An 18785-nucleotide genomic window follows, 5' to 3' on the forward strand; every position below is an offset into this window, starting at 1 on the left:
TGTCTCTGGAATGTAAATTCTGCAGGATTTTCAGACAACAGCTCAAGTGATCTGTGTTTTACCCTCTGTGGTTATGAGGCCAAAGAGTGGCAATGGTCAAACAGTCGTGGTTGACTGGTTGGCTGGCAAGCAACTTACAAACAGTGAAAACAGCAGTCATACATTTCTTTGCAAGCTGCAAATAAACAATACAGATATTTAAACCATGGCAATGAACAAATATTTAGCCATAGAGACAGCTGTGGAAAACCACTGCAACTGTAAAACAAAAAAAAACAAGAAAACAATAGGAAAAAATCTACGTCCAGGCTTCTGTAAATAAACAATACATTGTAAGAAAGGTGTCATTATAATTTGATATAGACTGATTACAATTTAGTCCATACATACATGTTGACCCATATGTTGATCCTTCCCCATCCATCCTTCCTTTTCGATGTCTCCCTTTTGACTGATACCTGTCCATTTAAACTCTAGACGGGCCTGCCCTAAAGTTATTTTTTCAGCCGCGCCCGGCAGCCAGCGAAAACTAGAGTTCTGGCCGAAGATAATAAAGGCCCAGGCCTTAATCTTCTACCTGGGCCCTCAAACAACTCAAGACACTGCCCCCGCTGCCACCCTTAGATCTCCATATATGGAGACCTGTTCTGACATTTCATATGTTGATCTGACGCCAACGCTTGCCCAGCAGTCTACTGTCACCCAGGCAGATGTGTGCACAAACCACAAATTGAAACAATCCTTCGTCTATAAATGTCCTGATTTAGACATGATATGTCACTAGTGTCAATAATGCCAAGAAATCAGTGCCGAGCGCAAATCCACAAACTGTTCATGTTCTGCAGGATTTAATCATTTTGCCAACCGATTTCTGGAAATCAAGGTATTCTCTCTGTGAACCCTTCTCTAACCCTAACCCTAAAATCTCTGTGACAGGGGGGCTTGAGGCCCAAAACCGTAAAATCCATTGAACTAAGAATAAAAATAATCTATAAAAAATAAATGAATATCTAAAGTCAGGAAAGGAGGAAAAAAAACTGCTCACAGGGCAAATCAGGGATCGTTAAATAGGAAGCATATCAGACTTATCAGGGACTAAAGGATTACATGTGCATGAAAGCTTCCTTTGAATTACAGCTGCAGCCCACGTTCACATGCGGCCAACGTCTTATGCAATGATGTTCTGCACTGCACTAGAATGATAGATCTGGTTTAGCCTTTGTAGTGAATGGGCGATGAACTGCACAAATCAGCACGCTTGAGCTCTATAAACACGCTGCACTGTTGCAAGGGGAAGCACATCCCCACAGGACGTCTCAACACGTCAGAACCAAACTGTGTCAACATGGATCCTCGGGAGCGAGAGAATGCGTTCTCTGGTATTTATAACTTATGCACCTGTTCCCTGTTGCACTGTTGTGTCTTGTGTGCATGGCTCCAAAAAAAAAGAAGAAAAACAGAGGGAAGGGGGTACATTTCCTCAACCAATTAACCTCTATATTCGCCTTAGTTCCCAATAAAATGGTGCAATTTGCACATGCATAAAGTTAGGCAAATGGCAGATTTTGGCAGATGCCAGAGAGTGGGAGGTATGAAAAGCAGAGGCATCGCATGGATTGGCCCCCTTTCGCCCATAGCCAAATGAACCCCGGCTGGTTATGCCTGGAGGTGGAGCGCAGTCCGAGTTATGTGTATTCCCAGACACATTCATAGCATTCATTCATGTGTACTTGAGTTTACTGTGAGAGGTACAGCTGGAAGGAGGGACGGAAAGAAAGAAAGAGTGAAAGAATAGAGGCCAGGCATCTTCTAGGACGTTTTTAGTTACATTCATCGATTACACAAAGCAGAGTTCAAGACCAGATAATACTGTCTTACTTAAGGGGTTAACCCCATCTTTCTTCTATCTTGAAGTCTTCGGGTTGAATTTACAGTAAAAGGCGACTTTCAAAGCCTGGGGGCAAACCTTTATTTTGACATTTCTTTGATTACCTAAGCCTAATAATTACACCAGTCATTTACATGCTCCATACAGGTTCCACAATAGACTGCTCTAAGCGAGGAAGATTTTCCAGAACAGGAATTTCATATTTATTTAACACTTCACAAGTTGTGTAGGGCAATATTCAAAACTCTTCCCAAGGATTCTTTGCACATGTTTTGCACATGCCTGTGTTTGCGTCTGTGCGTGCATGCGTAGAAGACTCTGGGCCAGCACATGATGTGTCAGCAGAATGACTACAGAAGTGTTTTGGGAGAAACACTTGCCTTGTTCTTCCACACCAAATCCTAGCTAGCTCATGTCCAAATACCACAACAGTGCCTGGGCAGACCAGAGATAAAGAATAGCTAATGTGGGTACATGATGAAACCCAGATAAATAAGACCAGAGATAAAGAATAGCTAATGTGGGTACATGATAAAACCCAGATAAATAAGACCAGAGATAAAGAACCAGATAAATAAATACCACAACAGTGCCTGGGCAGACCAGAGATAAAGAATAGCTAATGTGGGTACATGATGAAACCCAGATAAATAAGCGGTGCTGTGCAAAACAGCTTGGACGCTAAAAGCACAGACTGTATGCAAGCTTGTGCATATGCACAATATAAATACACAACTTTAAATTATTTTCCATCCCAGATGCTGTATGCTACGGAGTCAATCCTGTGTGTGTGTGTGTGTGTGTGTGTGTGTGTGTGCGTGCATGCGTGCCATCATTTAAGGGTGCACCAAACAAATCTTTTTTTAATAACTTATTAAAAGATAATTCTTCTATCCATCTTCTACCATATATCCAGAGCGGGAGGTGACAGTTCCAGCAAAGGCCATATTAGCTACTTCTACACAGGGGATCCCAAAAGCTGAATTCCAATACCCCAAATCTCGGCCAATAGCTCACTCACACTCACTCCAGAATGGAAGTGTTAAAGACGTTTTTCAGGATGAATAATATCGGAGTGAAAGTCAGGGCACGGCAAAATATTATCGACCTTAGGTCATATCAATCACGTTTGCACACTGCCGCCGAATATTGCATCCGTATAAAAGGTTTTTGGATTTGATCAGTTTTTGCAGCTGTCTTTCACATAGCTAGACATGGTCTTTCACCCTTTGAGCAGTGCTGTGTCCTTCCTGACCAACATGATCTCCGCTGAGAAGAATCTATCTAGTTGAAGAAGAGAACGTACTTCATGAAATGCCCGACTGGGTGTGAAAATAGGCAGCAGTGCACGCAACACAATGATCAAGGTCGCTCGTTATGGGAGAGAGCGAGAGATTCTCTCTATATGACATAATTATCACAGGGAATGTCCTCATTAACTCAAACATATCTTGAAATGTCAATGAAAGGAGTGCTTTATTGGCTTCCTCGTTGAGAGAATGAAGAATTCAATCTAATGTATCTCTTTACTTGAGTAGTCTTTATTAGCCTATACATTTATTTAAGAGTTGTTGGCCATTTGACTGTTACCATATTACACACAAAAGATAGAAAAACATGGTGCATGCATCGAATCAACTTCTAGTGAAGCAGGGACCCACTGTGTAGATTATTCCTGTGATAATTATATGACATGTCATTCAAAATTGGAGAAGATAAGTTAATTATCTCTCTCTCTCTCTCTAATAATGAACAACCTTGATTCAATAATCATTGTGTTGCGTGCGCTGCTGCCTATTTTCACAGTCACCCAGTCTGGCTTTTCATAGTACTTTCTCTTCAACTAGATGATTAACAGGAAAACTTCTCAATGGAGATCATGTTAGTCTGGAACGATACAGCACCGTTCAAAGGGTGAAAGACAATGTCTAGCTATGATAAAGACAGCTAGTCCACTCCATTTCGTTCTGCCAAAGCATTGCTACGAATATAAATGATACGCATCGCACTCAGTGTGCAAGGAAGTTTTGTGTGACGCAAAAAAGCAGCGAAAATCGCTGTCTATGTGCAAACGGCAAATTCCTCAAGTTTGCAGTTTGAAATTGGTGACCTGCTGAAATATGTGACAATCATGTAGATATCACACAACAGTGTCCGAACGTGAAGAATTTAGGTTTGTTTATTAGCCGAGGTTAACCTAGCAGTATTTAGGCCACGTATTTAAAGTATTTGAAATCCACAAGATGGTCACATATTTTGGCAGGTCACCAATTTCATCGTAACACCACCATTGACCAAGTGTGAATGAGCGAGTGGCTGAGATTTGGGATATTGGAAATTGGCACAAGGCATTCCAAGGCCAGAGTGGAGATATGATCATCACATCATTAGCTTGTACATTAGCTATTTTGTACATGGAAAAAGTGGTTACTCAAGATATTTCTTTTATAAAAAACTAAAATACAATATTCCAAAAATGTGTTGTTCACATGGCTAGTGGTATGCTGACTCGTCTCAGCCACTTGCCACTCAATGAGAAACTTCCTTCACTCACTCAGCTTGGGTACTGACTGACTATTCACAATTTGAATTATTAAGAGACATGGGGTCAAATGGAGCTGGTTCTGGGAGCTGAACTCAAGTCAATATCACATAATTATTACCCGACTGACCTGACAATGGGTCTTTATCGAAGACGAGTTATTTTGGTGGTACAATAAATTTAGATACATTATAAATAAATGCTTCAGTTCTTGCAGATAAAGAAGTAATAACATTTTAGAGACACTGCTAGGTCAATTTGTATCCATCATAGTCATACTCGCAGCCAACAATAATGTCCCCTATAGGTTATGACAGGTTCAGGTTCAGTCTAGCCACCAACATTCCATTTTCATCATCTGCTTCAACTTTTGGAGAAGCAGGCACAGCATCTGTCAACTGGCCCAAATCAGACGGACGTAGATATACACACCGCCGGCGTGGTGGTCCAGGCACCTTAGGGTGCAATGCCGGCCTGGCAGCGTGTCACGGGCTCGAGTCCCGACCCATTTCTCTCACCATTTTTACTGTCCTATCAATAAAAGGCACCAGCTCAGTGGCCTTGTGGTTAGAGTGTCCGCTCTGAGACTGGGAGGTTGGGGTTCAATCCCCGGCCGGGTCATACCAAAGACTCTAAAAATGGGACCCAATGCCTCCCTGCTTGACACTCAGCATCAAGGGTTGGATTGGGAGTAAGTCCCTGCGACATACTAGCGTCATGTCCAGGGGGTGTACTTGTACATTAAGCTGCCTCACGCTACAGAAACAGGAGATAGGCTCCTGGCCTCATGGCTCGGCAAGGCTAGTATCAATAAAAGGCATAAAAGCTATGAAAAATAACATTTATACACATACACAGGTGTGATTGAATCCCCCTGAATGACGCATCAATGCAGTCTCTTAGGATGCAATGCATACTCAGAAACATGCATACTTGATACAATGCCAATAACATTTTACGTTTGGTACACAGGTTAGATCATCCACAGGTTAGATCATCCACAGCTGTGACACCAGATGTAACTTGCAATACAAGGTACGGTTCAGCCATTACTGTGATTTCATTTCACCCTCATAAAAGCACATGTCAATGGGGAAGAGAGCATTCTTTATATGTCTGCTGTCTGGAAGAAACCACTATAGCTCCAAAATGTTCGTTATTCAGGAAATGAAAAAACTTTTTAAATATTAATATATTCATTGGTTCACAATTTTTTTACACAGACATAAAGGGTGTTGGCGCTGATTTATGAAAAAATAATAATAGATGGCTAAACGGGTGGAGTTGAGTTTCTTCCGGACAGCTACTATATATTATTTGTGGACATGTAACTTACATGTTGGGTGTTACATTTTTTTCCCCCACTGTGTACAATGTTTTGTTATTTACATTTATAGCCGGTATTTTTTCAGACATTAGTACTTGGTGCCACTCCAATATACAGAAACCTTGAGGGACAAGTGTGCACTTGTCTGACAGTTTACCAGTGCACTGTTTAGGAACTACTGAGTTAGATCATTAAGCAAAGATAGTTCACCCCGAACTGAATAATACTCATAATAATGGTCCATGGATAACTGGTTTCTACAAACTACAAAAAATAAGTTGTTATTGCTGCTAAACTGCTGCTAAGCTGCAGATAATAGTGAAATTGGAGCCTGAAATCCATATCTATCCTAGGCCACAAAGAACGTACACCTAATTTTCCCAGACATTAAGGTCACATTCACACCTAATACTTCGGTAGACTCAATGCAAATGTTTCTATCTCTTCATTAGACCACGTGTGTCCATGGGACATCATTACGTGTCGCTGCGTAATAATGCCTTCTCTTTCCTTCTCGTGTGCCAAATACCAACTTCTTCATCCCACAATGGTACATTCACTCCCTATGTTTAATGCGATTGCATTCACACCTGTGGTGATCCGCACTCTGCTGCGTTTTGAAGCGAAGTAAAAAGCCAGTTTTTTGGCAGAGTAGAATGTGGTTCTTTGGTGCGCATTAGGATTCGATTGAGCCTTCACAACTGCCACTCGAAGCGCACTTTCCGACAATGTGCAGCAGGATTCATTTTAAATCGCAGTAAAGCTTTCTGGTGTGAATATGACCGAAGTCACAGACTCAATTGGCCTTTGCCAGTTGCCACAGTGGTCACAAACCATTGTTTAATCAATGTTCATATTTTTGTATAAAACAATAACGGAAATAACACATCTACAACCAATGGAATGCATTTCTAGATTGTAAATAAGCTATTTTCACAATTTGCTGTAGGATAGACAAAGAATATAGGGCTTAGTCAAGACATGAGTTCCATGATAATCAGCAGAGAAAAAAGTAGTAGGTAGGAGTAGGAAAAAAGCATGAGCGTAAAGATGAGCAGAAATCAAAGTTTGTGGCGCACAGCAAGACAAAAGAATGGTGTACCGGTACTCACCGCCACAGCTATCATGGAGTCATCTGGTTTCCATTCTGCTTGCTGGTAGAAACCAAACTGTGCTGCAGCTTTTGCAGACTCAATATAGCTGACAATCAGGACACTGGGCTGTGGGAGAAAAATAAATACATCATTTAAATGTACACAATTTTAATGTATTGCAACTACATAAAGAATAACCACTCATCTCACACATAAATTAAGAGGACATATGCTTCAATGGAGACTCCATTCCATACATTATGTACAGGGGTGTACATTCCAATTACATGTTTGTTAACCGCATGTCAAATGAAGATTAGGTGTGACAGCTACAGTTTGACAAATCAAATCAAGACAAAAAGCAAGACAAATCCTTGATTTTCTGTGTCTTGCCATCAGCTGGCAAATTGTGATCTATCGAAGGAATGTCTAATGTCTATGGCTACTGAACAGTTAAACGGCTCCTACTAAACATTTACTATTTAAATACTCATCATGTAAACAATTAATATAGTGTATATACAAAATAGATTTCATTGAGAATTTGAGATATTACTTTGTTAAATATATTTAAATTTATGTCTTTAATAACAACCTAAAACATGAACCCTTGGTTGAAAAAAACTAAAGTTGTCCTTTGAGAAACTAAAAGGTGAGTGTTATTTTTTTTTTCATTTGATGCTTTCTTTCGTTTTAGGGATTTTAGCTATTTTTGACAAGGGGGGCGGGGGCATTCGAGCATGGGGCTAAATATGTATTTTTTCACAAAATGTTATGGCGATTTAATTTTATTTTATTTACTATAGTCCTACTAGACCCCAAGAAATTACATCTGGCCACAAAGATCACAAGATCTATTGAATGTGACAAACTGACATATTGAGCCTACAGTATACACACACAGTATAAGCCTTCCCCCAGTAGGCCTCCTTTACATTCAGTAGATCCTGTGATATTTTGTGGCCAGATGTAATTTCCTGGGGTTTGTTAGGACTATAGTAAATAATAAAATAATAAATCACCATAAAATGTTGTGAAAAAATACATATTTAGCCCACATGCTCGAATGCCCCCGCCCCCGTCAAAAAGAGCTAAAATCCCTAAAACGAAAGAAAGCAGCAAATGAAAAACAATTAACACTCATCTTTTACTTTCTCTAATAACAACCTAAAACTTGAACCTTGGTTGAAAAAAACTAAAGTTGTCCTTTAATACAACATTGCTTTTAACAAGCACAAATATGTGAATGGTGCATTTGCATGAATGCCTGTTACACTGATTTGCTGGTCAGCAACATGCCATTGTGGATCCACTTTCCAGTGAATTGAATGCACACAATGTTGGTTCGTTGGTTCACAAAAAAGAGCAACGTTTGGGTGTGAGTATGTTGTTGATTTAAAAGAAGATTGAAATTTTGCATGTGTAGGATATGTCCAATGAAACTAGCATATAAGAATTTCACTGGCACTTTGTGCCGGAATCACAACATGTGTATGTATGTAAGTATGTGAATCTTCAAGGTGACAGACAAATGCAACTTTTTAGCTTTTGACCCAAAAGAGAAAGGACCTAGGACCTCAGTCTGTCACTTTTTTAATGGTAGCGATTCAGGCCTGGAGCCAGGCTAACCTTTAGAAAATCTTAAAATAATAATTATTGACAAAATTTAGGAAACAAAAAGTAGTCTGCCGACTCTGCCCCAGCCTGTGTGCTTTCTGGTCTAGAGGTGGGTGCTGGCGAAAACAGCCGCTGGAAACTATTGGTTCACCAATCTGAGCGCGCATAAAATGAGCCTGGGTACCGAGGCTAAACATAAAGCAACGGAACATTCACTCGTGACCCACAGACATTTATCAGCGACCCACAAATGGGTCCCAACCCACCGTTATGGAAACAGTGCTCTAGCAAAGACAGCATCAAATAAACTAGGATTTGTTTAGTTGACACTTAATATTAAATAATTAGAAAGAAAACATTTATTGCCAATCACTGCTTTGTGTTGAGCAGTACAGCCTAAATATTTGTGGTATGTTTTTTATAGGGTGAGCCCTGCAGCAGTCATTTAGTGTTGGTATAATATTTCACAGAACTATTAGCCATTTTAGGATTACCATTTTTCCAACACACCAGAAACTGTGGGCTGTGGTGTGCAGTCTGTGCACACTGCAAGACAAGAAAAGTACACTCCACACTAGTCCACAACCTCAAAAGTCCACAACAATCAATTAAAATAGCCCATGACAAATAGTAATAATGTGTTAAAGTACCTATATTGATTTTCCAGAATCTATTACTTATTTCGTCTGCAGGAAAGGAAGTACCCATGAAAAGCACAATAAGTTCATTGTCAAATGGTTATTCTTTCAATTTCAGGAAAGGAAAAGCAAACTATAGGTTTAGCATGAAAACTAGGACATACTTGTGAAAGAGCATGATCCCATGCTGCAACTCAAGCCATCTTATATTTATCTCTTCTCTTACCCTCTATCACTGTAATTTTACACCAGCTCCAGTAATTGCACCCCACAGTATCGGTTTCATACAATTAAAACTTGATGGTGCCAAGGAAAACTGTGCACCAGTAAGTCTAGTTAGTACTATTAGGTGTGCATTGGCACTGCCCTCACAATTCAAATCAATTCACCAGGTATGATTTGATTATTTGCATCTGTGTGTGTGTGTGTGTGTGTGTGTGTGTGTGTATGTGTGTGTGTAAGGCTTAAATAATAGTGGGTTATATTCAGATAGTAATCACTGCTATATGACCAAACCTGCAGCTAGGTACTATCCGCATACCCGCCTTGCAGAGACACAGAGTGAATAGACAGAAATGGTGCCATGTTATAATAATGAGCATTAGTGAGGACCAATTCATGTTACGAGAATAGCCAATCTACAAGTTCACGACAAATTTGTTGCAATGCGACGTGAGCTTGTAGATCGACTTTTTTTTTAGATTCGAAAATGTTCATCTATAATGACTGACATACCCAAAATATGGACACCAGGTTGAAAGAATGATCTTTATGCAGGGATCTTTATCTCACAGAGTAGTGCAATCCACTTAGTTTAGTCTAGATGATGTTTCATTTCATATTATAAGACCTGCCACTGATATAACTGCCACTCAATCGTATTTCATGGCCATTAGACCAAAAGCACCAGGTCAATATATAGTAGTTACTGTTGCTGCGAAAGTGAGGTCTAGCCAACAGCCCAACACCAACTCGGGATTCCTGGATCGCTGGCCTCCACAATGTCCTATCCAACATCAGGTCAATATATAAAATGAGTTATTTGTATAAAAGTATTGAAATCAAATAAGACAATAATTCTGAGCATAAATCAAATTAAAAAAACCAATTTTTTTCTGTAACATGTGGCCAATAAATACAAATAAATTATGTACTGATAGCATACAGTAGATAATTACGTACATTTGCCTAATTTACGCGATATTCTTATTGTAATTGTTGTGCAATATATTTTAATGTTATTTTCTTTATTACTAGCTTTTATTCATGCATTCTTCTCTACTGAAAACCACTGTGTGGTTGTTGTTCTGAAAAGTATAACTTAATAGTTTGTGGGATGCTCTCTGGTCGGCCTGGGTGCGAAAACAGTGGCTCAATCATAATTGACATTTATGTAATTGTCTCCACCAGGCCGAAGGCATGGGGGAGAGTATGTTTTGCACTCCGTCCGTCCGTCCGTCCGTCCGTCCGTCCGTCCGTCCGTCCGTCCGTCCGTGTGTGTGTGTGTGTGTGTGTGTCCGTGAGCAGCTAATCTCCGGCACCGTTAACCCGGTCGATGCCAAATTTTGCACACACACTCCCTGGATGCCAACGATGAACCTCTGCCCCAAACTTTCCAGAACGGCCTGTTATAGCGCCACCAGGAGGCCGCTTTGTGCAAAACAAGTTTTTGCACAGTACACCTACAGATTTTGTCCAAACATCGCGCAAATTGGTACACAGTCTCTCTAGGGCCATTCAACGAAATGGGTCTTTCAGATTTCTCAGACTCCATCCTGATTGGTTAAGATTGGCTTCCAAAGTTCACAGGAGTGCTCAGTTTCAAACAAAATGCTGCAAATCATGAACACATCGCGTGATTTCCGTGAAATTGTGCACGCACATTTAATTGTATACAAACTTTTCATTGACTTGCCATTGCCTTTTGTAACTGTTGGGAGTTTCAATCTTTATACTCATGTATATTGTGTTATTCACACAATAATAAGGCAATGTTCCTATCCTAATATGAATGCCTTTATTATAAAACAGCAAACAGTTTATTTGTATCCTAAACTTTCATGGACTAATTGTGAATAGACTATGTAGCAAGGTCACTGTTTTGCCATTACAATGACGTACCTTTGTCTATGCCATTTGTATAATGCATGCCATTCATCTTTATAACATTACTAAGCATTATTAATATACTGTTAGATGTTATATTATTTACTTTTGTTGCCCTTTTATCCAACCACCAGATGAAGGCAAGCTGCAATGTCCTACATTCCTATCCTGGTGGAGACCTGTGCCCAGAAGGGCACTTTTTCTAGTTTGTCCTAGAGCCTGCCTACTGCCCATGTCTGGTTTGTGCAGCAGTATTATTGCTCCCTGACATTATTGTTCCCAGACATAAATTATGCAGAATCGAGACAAGTAGTGTATATAATATTGCAATTTGTTTTTTGTAACATTCTCACAATAGTATTGTAATTGTTTCTGGGAGCTACTTCTGCCTGCTCTGGAAGTAGCTCACAGGCAGCTTGGTGGCCTGTCGCAATTATTACATAATCGCCTAATTCCAATTATTTGAGATAATCACAATTATTTGTTTCCATGTTTAAAAAAATCCATACATTTCCAAACATTTTTCATACATAGCGGAAATAGCAAATCTACAAGCTTACAACACGTCACTTCGTAACTTGTTGTAAACTTGTTGTACATCAACTATTTCCGCTATTGGTGTCATGTACTTGTTTCCTGAAATACACAATACTGTATGTTTTAACATGGCCTTTTTGATATCCTTTCAGAAATCTCAATCACTGAACCCTGCAAATAGGCAGTAAAATATAGATCTACACAGGCACTAGTAGAATTATTGACCAGAGCAAACTCACTCTGTATGTAGATGACAGATCTAAGCACGTTACCCCATATGACCTAGAAGACTCACATTTCAACGGAGCTCAAACTGGGAATGCATGCATGGGGGAAACTGTCTTGACCCCTCCTCCCTCATTTCCCATACTATGTAACAACTAGGCCTACCTACATTCACAGGCTCAGTGTAATAATAACTTAACCGCTCTCCCATGAGAGCAGAAGGATTACGTACATACATGCCACACACATACTGTACATGCATGCCATGCACACAAATGACAGTCACATCATGTATTTGGAAATATTACACACACAGAAACACACAATATGGCTCCATTCCTTATACATCCTCTGCAGTTTCCAATCCATTCAGACAGCCGTGTCTGGGTGGCACGGTGACAGAGCTGAATGGCTACAAGGCTAAGCTGCTGTGTTACACGGATTAGTGATAGCACCTCCACTGAAATGGCCCTGCCAGTGCTGGGCTGCTCGGGGAGAGATGGGATTATAAAGAAGACAAAATACCTTGGGGGAGATGATGGCTGATAATCATGATGAAGGCACGAAAGAAGGAGCTTCTCCACTGACACAATGTGTACTGTACTGTATGGTGAAAGTGAAACTATAACTGAGGAAGGTAGCCGAGTATTCAGCATGGCTATCACTCACACTCGCCAGGTTTACTGGGTGAACAATAATTCTGAACATTGTTGAGCCAGGCCATCATTCTTTTGTCAAAATAATAGAATACAAAGTGCAAATAAAAAGGCTTTCATGTACTTGTTTGGAGACAGACAGACCGTCTAGTCTAGTTATATAGTCTAGTGTTTACGATCTGTGCTGTGCAGCAGTGAAGTGTGTGTGTGTGTGTGTGTGTGTGTGTGTGTGTGTGTGTGTGTGTGTGTGTGTGTGTGTGTGTGTGTGTGTGTAAGAGAGAGAGAAAGAGAGAGAGAAAGAGAGATGGAGGTGATTCCCTCCACATTCCTGAGAAGGCCATTTTCCCAAGCAAGATGTTGATTCGCCTATTCTATTGGCATCCAGTAACATTTCACACAAAACAAATTACATTTTGGGTCCATCTTCAGACAGAGAAATGAGAGAATGCCTGCTAGTTGTCACACTTGTGACCCCCAACACACGCCACATCAGAGAACCAAACAGTGCCCTGTTCAAATAAATGACAAAACTTTAACTTTAATTAATAGATGCAGACTTGACGCATCTATTAATTAAAAAGTGATGATCAGATAAATTGACATTTGTTTACTACTCAAGTCTGCGAGAATTCACCTCGCACACTTAAACCATTATGTAAAAAAATAAAAGTGGGGAATAAGGCTGGTTAAGAAATGAAGATTAGTAGATTACATAGTGCATACTATTACTATAGTAGGTATTCCAATCCGGTGTAACGAGCTATGTTGTGACACACGAATACGGATGCTCAAAAAACTACAATGCAAAACAGCCTTCATGTTGATGGGGAGGGGAAGGGGGGTAATACAAGTACCAACTACCAAGACGTGTCTATGCGTGGAATCCATGGATAGCCACTTAGCCACTAGCCAGGAAAGCAGCGATTGCATGTTATAAAATAGCCCCGATACGTTCCCTCAGTCCCTACAGAATGAGCGTAGGGACTGAGAAACGTATCGGGGCTAGTTAAAAAACAACGCTGCAGCAATAAAAGCAGCAGTATTATATACAGTAGTGAGTGAGTGACTGACTGACACTCACTCTCACGTTTTACAGTACAATCAGTGTTCATGTATCCATTTGTAACTGTCTCTGCCACTGCCAGTGTAGAAAATATGTTTTGGTACATACAAACTTCCAGTTAAATGAAAGCTACAATCCGTAACGTAACTGTATTATTAACACTAACTAGATAAAACTACAGTGAGGATTGTAGTGTGTAACGCCACATATTCCACCCAACGAGAATCATCCCTCCTATCCGGGGGTCTCTCTCTCTCTCTCTCTCTGTACACAAACAGCTGCTTACCCGACTGAACCAGACGCTGAGCTGAGTCTCTGACAACACGGCGAAGTAGAACCTGTGGGAGCTCGGCTGGACGTGGAAGGGCTCCTCCTCACTCCGCAGGGGACACAGCAGCCTCCGGGGCCAGCCGGTTAGAAAATACATGACGGACAGTAGTCACTGAATGATCCACATCGACACTGGAGATAGTGTCGCAATGCCAGGCGCTGAGCAGAGGTCCGTAAACAAAACAAACGGTGCTTTCAGTCCGTGCGGTTCATGAAAGCGCGTGCCGTCGTGTTGAAACAAAAACAAACAAAGCAGGGGATGTGCGGTCCTATGTCGACACTTGGTGGTCCAGCTATCAATCCATGAACGCCTATAGGAAAGAGACCCAAGCTACTGAGCTACGATGCTAGCCAAGAAGCTAGCATTCCCTTGCCAACTTCTAGCCGATGAGCTGTCCAAGGGACGGGGCTATATAATAAGCCTGAAAACAAAGCTCGCAAGGATCTACTAAAACGAACACAGAGCGAAAATGCGTCATGAAACGAACCGGTTGGTCGAATAATTCCCGGTGGTGTTGTTGTTGTATCAGTTCTACAAACAAAGAAAATAACAGCGTTTGTTTTTAATAACGGTAAAGGACTCTGTTTTCTCTCCTGTGTCTCTCACAGACGCCATCTTTACCATGTCTGACTGGCTCAAATCTGATTGGCTAATCCCGGAGAAGTTCTGCGTCGAACGAGATGTTGACTTCCGACGTCATTTTACTGTTAGTTTGAAGCCAAATCATAGCTCGTTGCTGACATCTACTGGTGACTGACTACTGAGCAATGTAGTGTCAACAGTACTGGTAGATTGATTGAAAGACATTTTATTCACAGTATAGAATCAATGGGTACATTTCAAACTAAAGCACAAGTCAATACAAAAACTGCTAGAATTAATTAAACCATGAAAGTCACTAAGACTTGTTTACACCAGGGTCCTCCATTTTCAATTCATCTGAACATTTAAAGACATACAAGTATACACTTCTATGAAAAACAGGAAATCATCATATATACAGTTAAAGAAAGGGTGGGGGAAAGGGTGTCTTGCAGAGTCTTGCTCAAGGACATGTCGGATTCGAATGGTCACTCTACCCCTGAGCCCTAACTGTGTAATGATTATTTTTCATTATATGTTGTAGCTTAGTAGGTTTTTAGAACCTCACATACATACATGTATGAGTAGTAACAAATAAACCTTGATTCTATATATGCCACATACAGGTAGACTGTGCAGCTGGATGGCAGGACATAGAGCAGCCACATTGGAATGGAACCGGTTCGATCCTCCTCCTCCTCCTGGCATTATGTGGAAGCATCCCTGGAAGCACCCCCAGGGCTATGCAGTTGCTGCCTTGCGAGGTTGCCTCGGGCCGTGTGGATGTGACGTACTTTGTGAAGCACTTTGGATCAAATATAACATGGCCATGGCGCCACTTCTCCATTGAAATCAATGGATGTTCTGAATGGTGTTCTCAGGCAGTCAGGCTTGATATAATTTAGAAATGCTAAACATTTGTATATCTGAGTGTATACATACATCTTCATATATTTGATTTTTATTTTGCCAATAGAAAATGGTTCATTTCAATGTTTCATCACATATCACATTCATCACTTTCAATACTACAGTACAATTTCGGTGCCTGTATACAGTAAAGCTTTATACTTTTTGCACAGTACTTTTTACTAAATAATTTCACCCACTGCTTTAACTGGTGTAAACTGGTGACAATAAACTAAAACTACATTTCATATCAAGTAGATCAGCAGTAACCCTTTGAGTAAAGTTGCTGTCTGGTGAGCTCCATGTCCCAGTTATTCATCTAGTCATTATATGTAAAAGGAACATTAAAAGTGGTTCTCATGGCTGACAGACTTCAGATCCATCACACTTTAAGTCTTTTGAGTAGTTACTATTCAGTGTCATATTTTTATTAGCTTTTCTTTTTGTTATATTATTGCTATAATCGTTTGTTAATAATTAGGGGACGGAAATATGTTTGTGTGGGATTAAGGGTCTGTTCTGTACAATGCTGTTGATTTAGCTTTGAATAAAAATGGGGGTCATATGGCATCAGCTAAACGTGGCATGCACACAAACAATAAAAGGTTTTGACTTATCCTATTTGGTAAGCTGTTGCATCATCACTATTGTGAAAACTTCTTGAACATAAGTCAAAATGAATACATCTTGTAATTTTATCACTTATCTGAAGCACAAGGTTCCTATCAATTCTGTTGCTGATAAATCATTCATTGCATCGGCACAACAGCTGGGTATTAAATTCCTTCTTCAGAAGCAGTAGTATAGCTGACTGATAAACAGAGGTAAAATGCATCACTATATTATGCTCAACAAATAACATTAAAAATGAACAGACCAGCTATATCCATGTGTGTACATTTTATTAATTAAAGTCAAGTAAATTGTATTTTAAATCAATTATACCTGTCATATATATCTTTTTTTGCCATTGATTAACGTTAATAAATGGCAAATTACAATATAAGTTCCCATTAATTAGTGAATTTTACATAGTTGTAATGAAGGCAACAATGCATGTAGCTTGACTTGTTACCATATTATGGGCAAAAATATATTATATATCATTACATTGTGTTTCTTTTGATTTACCTTTAAAATGGATATGTGACTGAGAATCAGCTGATTTAAACTTTCCCTATGAACATAATTTAATTACAAATAATCCTATGCACGTAAGTCATCAGACAGTATCCAAATCCTCAAAAAGGACTTTATAGATAAGTCATCATTATTACAAGTACACATTCTATATTTCAAACAGCCAGTTACAAAGTGGAGAAATCATGAGTGCAACTCGTTCGCTTATCATGTCGAGATGGATTTAGGAATGATGGGGCTGGTAAAGTTGTGATTGGATTGCATTTCTTCATTAGAGACTGTCCACACATTTTCTCCTGCAAAAAGAAGACAAGTCAATTCAAACACAAGAGAATCCTCTGGATTGGCATTATAAACATAAGCCCCACAGTGGCCTACCCTTCTTGGACAGTCATCCTGCTGTTGAGCTGTCCTTCTTTGAGGACCCACAGCAAGACACTATCCAGTCAGCTACATTGGACAGCGCTGATGAAGATAATTTCAGTTATTCACCTTATACAGTAGCTGTATACAATGTAGTCCTGTGTGTTCAGTTTGGTACAAATTGGTAAATTATGCCTGAGGAGTCGGACTTTACTGCATCTTCTTGTGTTGCTGTCAAACGTGAAGTAACACAATACTACCCCTATCTGGTTTACAGCATTGCATTTGTAACAAAACCTGAAACCAAATATAGCTGCCTTTAGCCTTACAGTATTAAGAATATTTTAAGGGTTAGAAAATGTATGAATATGTCTTGGTAATTGTTATTGTTATATTTTACAAGGGTGAGTTTAATTTTATATATAGCCTATTTAACACGTCTGGTGTCATGTATACTATAATGTGTTTTCGTATTTTTTTATTGTTTTATATTCTAGTTTTGCAATGATTAAAGTGTTATTAATCATTAACAGCAACATAGCTCGTAATATAACTCAAAATGCAACAGACAAAAACAATATCAGTTTTCCCAGTTTACTAAACCTTGTTTAACAACTAGCCTACAAATGTATCTACAATAATGTTGTAGGCTACTTACCTGAGAAAATTAGTCACAGCATAATTCCCAATGACAGTTAGTTAGTGGTATCCTATAGCTAACTCTAAGCTGTTCCCTGTTGATCTATGAAACATCTGAGGGATGGTTGATCCTAGTCAACCTGTTAATTGAAGGACAGAGTGGCTGGCAGGAGACTTGCATTGGCTGTCATGGACAAAACACAAACGTGTCCGGTACTAATGGCACATTTCAGCCAGCAGAGTTCACTAAGTCACTGCTTTACTGCCCATTAGCTCAATGCTACTGTGGAAATTCCTATGGGAAATTCCTCTCAGTCTGGGACCCTGGGTCCTTATTAATATTAATAACCCTTTAGGTAGTACCGTAGTAACAAGCATCTAAGAATCAGAATCATGCTGACGTGTATGGCATTTCAAAATCTAAGTTTGATTCATTACTCCAGAAATAGCTGGAAGACAAATCGTCGCTGTGGCAAAGTTGAATTTCCCCTGTTCATAAAAAAGCGTCTGACTGGTCTCTAGATTAACCACTCTCTGTGTGTATAGGACAGGGGTCCTGGATTCAGTGAGTTTACTAAACCTTGTTTAACAACCACAAAGGTATCTACAAGAATGTTGTAGGCTACCTGAGAAAATTAGTCACAGCATAATTCCCAATGATAATGAGTTATGTAGTGGTACCCTATAGCTAAGCTGTTCCCTGTTGATCTATGAAACGTCTGTAGAACCCATTGGTTGACCACAAAGCAAAATTGCTGATGTTTTTTCCTTTTTTATTCGGTTTACTCAAACCTGGCAAAATTAAGTGCATTGGCAAAGGAATAAAACAAAAACAAACAAATTTACAACTCCTTTCAATACACACAATGATGCTACTACTGTTGAATAGTAGACTTGAAGGTGTGGATTACAAATGAAGACAAGATGCCGTATAATAGGATTGTATCTTCAGTCAGATTTGAGGTGGTCAGTATTTTTTGACATTTAGTACAGAACAGAACATTTAGTACAAAGGTTGAGAACCACTGCTGTAACTGTAAGTCACTTGAAATGTAGAATGCTGTTTGTCATTAGTAACAGGCTACTATCCAATTAATTTCCCTAACCATACATATACAACCGATGACA

At 39.7% G+C, this 18785-nt stretch overlaps 1 protein-coding gene and 1 long non-coding RNA gene across 2 annotated transcripts in view; both read right to left on the minus strand.

Moving 5' to 3' along the window:
- ric1 (RIC1 homolog, RAB6A GEF complex partner 1) overlaps window positions 1–14670 on the minus strand; it is a 53895-nt gene extending 39225 nt beyond the window's left edge. Inside the window, exons 1-2 of the mRNA XM_083794277.1 lie at window positions 13980–14670; window positions 6870–6977 (exon numbers count right to left, since the gene is read on the minus strand). Of these exons, the coding sequence (XP_083650403.1) occupies window positions 6870–6977; window positions 13980–14120 (249 nt within the window). The 5' untranslated portion in view covers window positions 14121–14670. The remainder of the gene's footprint in view (window positions 1–6869; window positions 6978–13979) is intronic.
- A 1730-nt stretch (window positions 14671–16400) lies between these two features.
- LOC310878700 lies at window positions 16401–17091 on the minus strand. The gene is made up of 2 exons (XR_014570914.1): window positions 17034–17091; window positions 16401–16951 (listed from the first exon to the last, which is right to left on the minus strand). It is a non-coding gene; the product is annotated as an uncharacterized lncRNA (long non-coding RNA).
- Between the last annotated feature and the right edge of the window lie 1694 nt (window positions 17092–18785).

This window comes from Protomyctophum parallelum (genome assembly GCF_964188405.1).
Source record: "Protomyctophum parallelum genome assembly, chromosome: 21".
In the NCBI taxonomy this organism is placed as follows: domain Eukaryota; kingdom Metazoa; phylum Chordata; class Actinopteri; order Myctophiformes; family Myctophidae; genus Protomyctophum; species Protomyctophum parallelum.